This window comes from Nannospalax galili, unplaced genomic scaffold (assembly GCF_000622305.1).
Source record: "Nannospalax galili isolate Female #2095 unplaced genomic scaffold, S.galili_v1.0 scaffold441, whole genome shotgun sequence".
Lineage (NCBI taxonomy): Eukaryota > Metazoa > Chordata > Mammalia > Rodentia > Spalacidae > Nannospalax > Nannospalax galili.
The window spans coordinates 2,635,161-2,644,831 of NW_008348089.1; the positions used below are offsets into that span (position 1 = coordinate 2,635,161).

Sequence of the window (9,671 nt, forward strand, 5' to 3'; positions counted from 1 at the left end):
AAATATTAAATATATTTCTTATTAAATCTTTTATTGAAAATTATACACATACAGGAAAAATAATCAAGATACAGATGAATAATGGTAAAAAAAAAAAAAGACAAAATATTTCAAATTATGTATAATTTCCAGAACTGTCTAGAGCATGCAAATATAAAAACTGTCAAGTGGCTTACACTATAATCACTGTGTCTTTGTTGAATTTCTTCTCTTGAACTGTCCCGGAGCAATTTGGGGAAACAACATCCTCACTATCAGAAGACAAGTCAATATACTGTATTCCTCTTTGATCTTGGAAACATGATACACTTGCTTTTCTTTCACCATCTGAAGGTTCTGGAACACTAGAATCTTCTGCAAAAGGAAAAAGACATTCTGAGCAACAAGTAAATTTTTGTTAAAAGTAGTTTAACTTTTTTATTATTTTTTTTATATGAGCATGGGAGGTGGAGGGCACAAGTGTGCACCACAATGTAAATGTAGAGGTAAGAGAACTTGTGGAAGTCAGTTCTCTTCTACCATCATGTGGGTTGACTGAACAAAGGTCAACAGGCTTGGCAGCAAGTGCCCAACAGGTAGTTTCTTAAACGTTAGCTGAAATGTTGAATCTGAAACTATCTGACAATATCACTGATCTGGTCTACATTTTAATGACTCTAGCTCTTGTATTATTTTTTAATAAATGGTTTGTGATTAATTTTGTAATATGTGGTCTGTGATTAATATGTATCTTCCAAATGCTGATTTACTTCATATATCAAAAAACATGTTACTATCACCACTAATTTCTTTAGAAATGTCTAAGTATTTATATGCATCTATACTAGTATATTAACTTTCCAAAGTTTCAGTTTTCCTTTGCAAATTAAATATTCTATCACTGACAAGTCCTGGGTCCCTTTACTGGGCAACCCCTTTGATCATTCTAAGAAACTCTGCCAAATATGTAAATTTGTACACATCTGTCATTCTTTCAAGAAAATGTGACATTTTGGTAAATGCCTGCAATCCCAGGATTCAGTAGGCAATGGCAGTAGAATTGCTATAAGTTTCAGGCCAACGAGTTCTAGGCCAGCCAAGGCTAAAGAGTGAGACCCTGTTTCAAAAAGTCTAATAATCATAATAATAATGTGTTCTACAAAAAAGTGACTACTAATTCCAAACAAATGATCAAATGCTATTCTCGAGAGAGTCACTGTACTATAGCAAGACTGAATTAAATTTGTATGTTTACTGTTTAACAACTTTTACTTTTTTCTTTTATTAGATTTATGTATCCTTCTACCATTTGAGTACCAGAGATTAAAAATCAGCTCGCCCAGCTGGGCAGCAAGTACCTTTACCCACTCAGACACCTTGCCAGCCCTTTAAAAGACTTAGTGAAATTAGTAGTTACAGGAAGTAAAGAATACAGTGAGAAGTGCTCGCTTCAGCAGCACATATAAAAATTGGAACAATACAGAGATTAGCATGGCCCCTGCACAAGGATGACCCACAAATTCATGAAGGGTTCCATTTAAAAAAAAAAAAAATACAGTGAATACTACAACAGTCTGGGACTTTGCTTTTGCTTTGATTCATACTTTGTTTTTAGATGTGGTTTCCCTGTGTTGCCCAAGCTGGTCTTGATCCCACCTCAATCTCTGGAGTAGTTGGGTCTGTTGGGCATGTCTTACCTGGTTACCTATCAATGCTTTTTCACCATCAGTGTCACTATCAATACATTGGCAAAAGCAAATAAAGTCTTAATGCTACCTTGACAAATTACTTTGACCTTGTGAACATCCAGGGAGGGTCTTAGGGAATCCCCACAGACTCATTATCTGTATTTTGAAAGTGGATAGAAGACAGTAAAAGCTTACTAGGAAAACCAACCTCCCAATGCAGTCAATAATCTAGAATCAGTATTGTGCTGAAACACATTTTTTTAATTTGGACTATTTTTAGAGGTAAACAATAGCAAGAGTATCTAAGAGACAACAGTAAAAGATCTTCCTGGCATAATGATTTTTTTTGACCTAAAGCAAACCGGCATTTTAGGTAGTATCATACAGATGACAATAAATACACATATATACACAAAAAGAAAACATGAAATAGAACAGTAAAAAGCAGAAATAATAATAAAGACATCTGCTATAATTCCATTCTGACAGATGCTGAACATGTTCAGTGTTCAAAGCACTCTATCAGTAGGCAGAGGAAACACAAGGGGGTAGGGGAGACAAGTTATTGGTTCAAGCTATCCTAAAGAAACTAACATAGCCTAAGGACTCATGTATACAAATTACAATGAGACATAGTTTGTGCCATGAAAAGAGGTACAAACAAAATGCTGAATGAGTGGGGAAAAACAGCCTGCCCTTCCCCATAAAAACAAAATGGCTAACATTCTAAAAAAACGACTATTTTATTTCTTTTTTTTCACAAAAGTAACACACACACTGTATCATAAGCTTATGTAAATTTCCCACTAGCAGTATGCACAAGAGAACACAATCTTAAGATACCAACTTTTAAGATATCCTTATACCCATTCTTTTATCTAAGTATACCATGAAACAAAATAGGAAGTTCCATGAGTTCAAGACAAACAGGGTCTGGAAGCATACGTCTGTAATCCCAGTATTTGAAAAGTGGAAATAAAACCAGATCAGTCATCCTCAGCTACACAGTAGGTTTGAAGACACTTTGGAATAGGAGACCTTGTCTCAAAGAGAGTTCATGAGCTCTGCCAGGGCCTCTGGACATTTCTGGGGGCTCTCCCAGACCTATCTGGGTACACTCCCTTTCCCACTTGTTCCTGTCATCTCTGCTCTGTTAGGAACCTTCTAGACCCCCAGATCTGGGAGCTTTCTCAGATCTTGTGCCAAGTTTCGTTTCTCATACATCCCTGTGCTCTACCCATCTCAAGTCTTCCAGGAGTTTTCCCAGGCCTGTCTTAATGAGTTTCCTTTCCCACACATCCCTCCATTCCATCTCAACTCTGCCATGATGATCGGAAACTCCTAGGGGCTATCCCAAAACTTAAGTGAGTTCCCTTTCAAACACCTACCTGTACTCCCCATCTCTGCTCTGTTGGAACCCTTGTAAACCCCTAGACCTGGGAGCTTTCCCAGACCTGCCTTACTTAGTAAATTTCCTTTTACACACATCCCTATGCTCCATTATCACCATCGCAGCTTTGTCTGGACCCTTACAAGCTGCTAATTGTCTTCCCAAACCTGCCTTTGCTCTCAGACGTGAGCAATCCCAGCCTATCAGCCAACCTGTTCACCTGGTAACCACACAGTCCACCCTGCTGTTACAGAACCTTAAGGAGTCAATTTGAGAACTTCAACACAAAGGCTGCACCTATCCTTAGCTTAAATGAGATACTTCTCACACCCCATTTGCACCAAGCACTAAGCTTGGCAATAACCTGAAAAGTTGGGGCAATTGCAAAGATATCAACAACCACTCAACAAAAACAAGATCACCTACATACATACTAAGAAACACCACCAACAACACAAGGTCCAGATGCCTAGAACTCACTGAAATAACACAAACAACATGAATAACGATTTGTCTACTACAGAAATTAGCACCCCCAAAGTAATGTTTCCTAAGAATGGAAACCTAGGGGATGAACAAGACAATGATTTCAATATAGCAATAATAAATGTTTAAGGAACTCAAAGAGGATATGAAAAAAAGAATAAAGACTGTAAAATCACAAATAGTTGAATGAAAAAGCTAAAACAATTCAAAACATAAAAACAGAATTCAATAACGATAAAATTTCAAGGCTAGAGAGATGACTCAGTGGTTAAGAGTACTGGCTCGCTGCTTTTCAGAGGACCTGGGTTCAATTCCCATCACCCACCATCCATGGCAGCTAACAACCATCCATAACTCCAGTTCCAGAGGACCCAATACCCTCTTTTGGCTTCTGCAGGCTTCGCACAACATGGGTGCACTTACACACATGCAGGCAAAACACTCATACACATAAAATTTAAAACAAAAAAAAAAGAGAGGGAGAAAGAAGCCGGGCGTGGGGGCCCACGCCTTTAATCCCAGCACTTGGGAGGCAGCAACAGATGGACCTCGGAGAGTTAAAGACAGCCTTGGTGTCCATGATTCCAGTAAGGTGAGGGCTACAGGGAGACCCTGACTCAAAAAGACCAAAAAAAAAAAAAGAGAGAGAGAAAGAAAGAAAGAGAGAGAGAGAGAGAGAGAGAGAGAGAGAGAGAGAGAGAGAGAGAGAGAGAGAGAGAGAGAGAGAGAGAGAGAGAGAGAGAGAGAGAGAAAGAAAGAAAAAAAAAAGATAAAAATCTCAGGAGAAGAGCCGGGCGTGGTGGCACACGCCTTTAGTCCCAGCACTTGGGAGGCAGCAACAGGTGGATCTCTGTGAGTTCAAGGCCAGCCTGGTCTACATAGTTCCAGGACAGCTAGGGCTACAGGGAGACCCTGTCTCAAAAAGACCAAAAAAAAAAAAGTCTCAGAAGAAAAGCCAAACTGACATAAAACTTGAAGTGAAAAACTCAAGAACTCAAACAACTTACAAGAAAGAAGCAAAAAGGAAGTAGAGGAAACAGAACAGAGAATATCAGCTCCTGAAGACAAGGTTGGAGAACTGGAGTTAAGGACAGTTCATAGTTGCCATGTGGGTGCTGGGAATACAACCTGGGTCCTCTGCAACAGCAGTCAGTGCTCTTAACTGCTGAGTCATAGCCTCACAGCTCCACAGAATTTTAAGACACTGAGAAAAGAAACAGAAGAAACCACAAGATAGAAAAACTTCCCAAGCTCATATGGATCAATAAAATTAATATTGTGAAAATGGTCATCCTACCAAAAGCAATCTACAAATTCATATAATTCTAATACAATTCTTCACAGAAATTGAGAAAATAATTTCAAATTTCATATGGAACCACAGAAACTCAGGATAGCCAAAATAATCCTGAATAGAAGAAATGCCAGAGGCATCACTATCAATGATATCAAATTATACTACAGAGCTATAGTAATAAAAACAGCATGATACTGGCATGAAAATAGACACACTCATCAGTGGGATAGAATTGAGAAATCATATTTAAATCCATGCATTTACAGCCTCCTGATTTTTGACAAAGCAGCCAAAAATACACACTGGAGAAAAGACAGCATGTTCAACAAATGGTGCTGGTCAAACATGTAGAATGAAACTACATCCCTATCTCTCACCAGGCACAAAACTCAACTCCAAATGGATCAAGGACCTCATCATAAGACCCCCCAAGCCCGAATCTGATACAGGATAAAGTAGGGAATACATTGGAACTGCTAGGCAAAGGAAAGAACTTTCTGAACAGGACTCCTGTATTGCAAGCATTAAGTTCAGCAACTGACAAATGGAACCTCATGAGACTATAAAAAGCTTCTGTACAGCTGTACTATTTAGGTGAAGGGGCAACTTACAGCATGGGAAAAAAAATCTTCACCAGCTATACCTTGGACAGAGGGTTAATATCTAGAATATACAAAGAGCTCAAAAAACTAAACATCAAAAAAAGCAAACAACCCAGTTAAAAGTGGGGCAAGGAGATAAATAGGGAGTTCTGTAAAGATGAAATATAAAGGGTTGAGAAATATGTTTTAAAAGTGTTCAACATTTTAGGCCAGGTGTGGTGGTGCACACCTTTAGTCCAGCACACAGGAGGCAGAGGCAGGTGGATCTCTGTGAGTTCAAGGCCAGCCTGGCCTAACTAGTGAGTTCTAGGACAGCTAGGGCTACAGGGAGACCCTGTCTCAAAAATACCAAAACAAACAAAGTGTTCAACATCTTTAGTCACCAGAGAAATGCAAATTAAAATTACTTTGAGATTTCATCTTACCTGAGCCAGAATAGCTAAGTCCAAAATCATAAATGACAAATGCTGGTAAGGATGTGGATAAAGGGGAACTCTTACTCAATGCTGCAAACTAGTGCAGCTACTGTGAAAATCAGTGTGGAAATTCTTCAAAAAGCTAGAAATTGATCTACCATTTAACCACTTGATCCTACCATACCATTCTTGGGCATATACACCCAAAAGGCTCTCTATCCTACTACAAAAATACCTGTTCATCCATGTTCATTTCTGCCCCTTTTCATAATAACCAGGAATTGGAAACAACCTAGATGTCTATCACCTGATGAATGGATAATGACGGTGTGATACACATACACAATGTAGTATTATTCAGCTTTTTGAAATCTTAGAGACAAATGTTTCAATTTGAAAATCCAGAGAGGTCAAGAAACTAATAAAGAGCCATGGGGGAGGGGGGTTTCCTGGGAGGGGAGGTAGAAATATAGTAATATGACAGAGTAAAGGGGAACATTAGAGTAGGAAGGCTTTGATGGGAGGGCAGGGCAGAGGGTGGAGTACTGGGAGAGAGAACACTGAAGGCTTTAGAAAAAGCCATATGGAAACCTACTAACATAGAAGCTACTTAAAGTATATAAGCATACATTATTAAAAGAGATTTAAAAATCTTACAACAGGGGGACAATGTGCAGAGACTAAGAGGCTGTAGACTGTTTATCCCTGAATAGGACACCTATATCAAACTTCGGCCTTCCAAGGCTCAGGGTTCATTAGGGAGAAAGGAGTAGAAAGACTGTTAAGAGCCAGAGCAAGTGGATGACCACGAGGAAACAGAATTTTCCAGAGAGCTAGTCAATTACTCATATGAACTCATAGCAATGGTGACAGCATGTTCCAAATAAGCTCAAGCCAGACAAAATCCCAGCATAGACATTAGGAAGAAACCCCAACCTTATATCTGAGGAACTGCGGGAAACTGATGACAGCTGGTACAGGGAGATTCAGTCTCATTTAAGTGTGAGATTCTGGACAGTTTGACCAGGCTCCAGTGAATGAACCCATACCAAAGGGCTTTTGGGGACACAAACATGACTCTATAGGTCTTAATATATATATATATATATACACACACACACACACACACATACACACACACACACACACACATATACACATGAAAATTGGTAGGGGATTAGTAAGGGGGGATGCAGATATAGGAGGGGATCAAAATATATGAAAACAGCAAAAATTTAATTTGAAAAAGGGAAAAAAAAGAGTTCACATCTACATTGGGTTTTTCTTTCATCTTTTTCTTTGTTGGTGAGTAGGGACTGAGACAGGTCTTGCTATGGTGCTATACAGCATAGGCTAGCTGAGAACTTGAAATTCTCTTGCCTCAGTCTTCCAAATGCTGGGATTACAGGTGCCCACCACAAACCCCAGCTTTGATTTCGTCTTTTTAAGTACTAAAAATCAAGACTCACTGAAAAACAAATAAATCACTCCTGAAAGATTCCCATACAGATAAATTAACTTGGCAATCCATAAATAAAGCTCCAAAAACAGAATGGAAAAGACAAGAACCTTTACACCTGTAAAGTAGACTTGTGAAAGCTTTTCAAGAACCTAATCATGTATATTGCACATGACAACTGACTTTCAAAGCAACTTCTTTGAATATCAACTAAAATCAAATATTAGTCCTTTGAAAAGGACAAACCGGATCTGTAGATGGCTTGGCGGACAAAGACATTTTGCTAGCAAGATTGGCAACCTCAATGCGATCTACAAAAGTCACATAAAAGTAGAAGAAGCAAATTCACAAAATTGTCTTCTGACATGCACACCACAGCACATGTACCTACCCACACCCAAATAAAATATACATATAAACGCAATACTTCTTTTCAAAGGCCAAACAGAAACGAAGTGATGGCACGTGCCTGTAATACCAGCACCTGGAAAGTAGAGGCAGGAGGATCAGGAATTTAAAACCAGTCTTGGTTACATAATGAGTTTGAGGCTAGCCTAAGTAATATTAAGACCCTGTATCAAAAAGCCAAAAATCAAACAAAAGAACAGGGGCTGAAAAGAGGGCTCATTAGTTAAGAGCACTTGCTACTCTTGCGGAGGACCCAAGTTCAGTTCTCAGCACCCAAACTGGGCAGTTCAAATCCACCTGTAATTCTAGTTCCAGGGTATCTGATACCCTCTTCTGGCCTCCACAGGCACCTGCAGGCACATGATGATGCACATACATACACTCAGACACACACATACACATAAAAAATAATAATAAAAATCAATAAAATTTCACATTCAGCACAGTTAGTCCTATCACTCATACTCAGGAGTTAAGGTAGGATGATCATGAGTTTGAGGCCAGCCTGGTCTATACACTCTGTGTAAAAATACCAAAATGAACAAAAAAAAACTAGATTGCAAAAACAAAAGACTATAAACTGGACCATCTTTTTTAAAAAATATTTTATTATTTTTTATTTTATGTGTATGCACGTATTGCCTGCATGTAGGTGAGTGCACCTGTGTCATGCAATGCCGTGGAGGTCAGAAGAGGCTGTTAGATCTCCTGGAACTGGAGTTACAGACAGTTAGCTGTCATGTGGGTGCTGGGATTCAAACCCAGGTCTTCTTCAAGAACAGTCAAGTGTTCTTAACTGCTGAACCAACTCTCCAGCCAACTGGACCATCTTAATTTTAAAGGCTAAACAGGGAAATAGTTTTAGTGTCTTAAAAACTGTTCTTGCAGAAGACCCAGGTTCAAATCCCAGCACCCACATGGCAGCTAACAACTGTCCTTAACTCCAGTTCCAGGGGATTTGACAACCTCTTCTGTCCTCTACGGGTACTGCACAACACAGGTGCATTTACCTACATGCAGGCAATACACGCATACACGTAAAATTAAAAAAATATATATATCTTACAGGAATCAATTTACCTGCCCTATTTCTCTAGAAAAGGCAGTGCATACACTAGATACAAGACTAAAAAGCATTTCTAACACCTCATTCAAAGATGAAATGTGAAGGAAGAAATTACTTCAGGTTTAAGCCAAAGGGGGGAAATGGATAAAAGGCTGGAATACAGCTCAATGATGGAGTGTAGCCCCGAGATCTGTCCCTAGCATGAAAAAAAGGCTAAATTTTAGAAATGTAAAGGACAAGAAAGCAATACTACTAATATGGGACAAAGCAAAAGCATTAAACCTGTGAGAACTTTATAACAGGATTTCTATCTACAATAAAAACATAACTGGGATATTTCAATTGCACATTAATAACAAAATACATAAATACTGCATGATTTGTAAGGCAGTCAAAGCAACAGATAGAATATGTCAATTCTTCGTAAAGCAAAGAGCACAAAAATAATTAAGACAAAGAATGTTTCCCAAATGTTTTTGACTGGACCTATGCTAAAATATATTTTAGATTATCAACCTAAACACACTGATTGTTAGGTATATACAAAACAGAAGTTTCAGGAGTAACTGATATACTTTCACAAATTCTTTTTTACTTATTCTACTCCATTAACATTATTGGTATAAGCAGGAGTGGTAGCCTATAGTCCCAGACCTGGGAACCTGAGGCAGAAAGACTATAAGCTAGGCCTGACTGAGCTACCTACAAGACCCTGTCTCAAAAAACAAAATTTTTTGAAGCTGGGCATGGTGGCATTTGCCTTTAATCCCAGCACTTGGGAGGCAGAGACAGGTGGATCTCTGTGAATTCAAGATCAGCTTGATCTACAATAAGTTCCAGGCCAGCCAGGGGTACACAGGTGGCCCTGTTTCAAAAAAAA

The 9,671-nt window shown here is 38.8% G+C and overlaps 1 protein-coding gene and 1 non-coding gene across 3 annotated transcripts in view; one reads left to right on the top strand and one right to left on the bottom strand.

The window, feature by feature from the left end:
* Positions 1-9,671, bottom strand: part of Smarcad1 (SWI/SNF-related, matrix-associated actin-dependent regulator of chromatin, subfamily a, containing DEAD/H box 1) — a 95,869-nt gene that overhangs the window by 64,219 nt on the left and 21,979 nt on the right. For both annotated transcript variants that reach the window (XM_008844621.2, XM_017801012.2), the window contains exon 3: positions 177-354. In XM_008844621.2, coding sequence (XP_008842843.1) covers positions 177-354 — 178 coding nt within the window. The remainder of the gene's footprint in view (positions 1-176; positions 355-9,671) is intronic.
* LOC115072324 lies at positions 1,421-1,522 on the top strand. Its single transcript, XR_003851362.1, has one exon. It is a non-coding gene; the product is annotated as a U6 spliceosomal RNA (small nuclear RNA).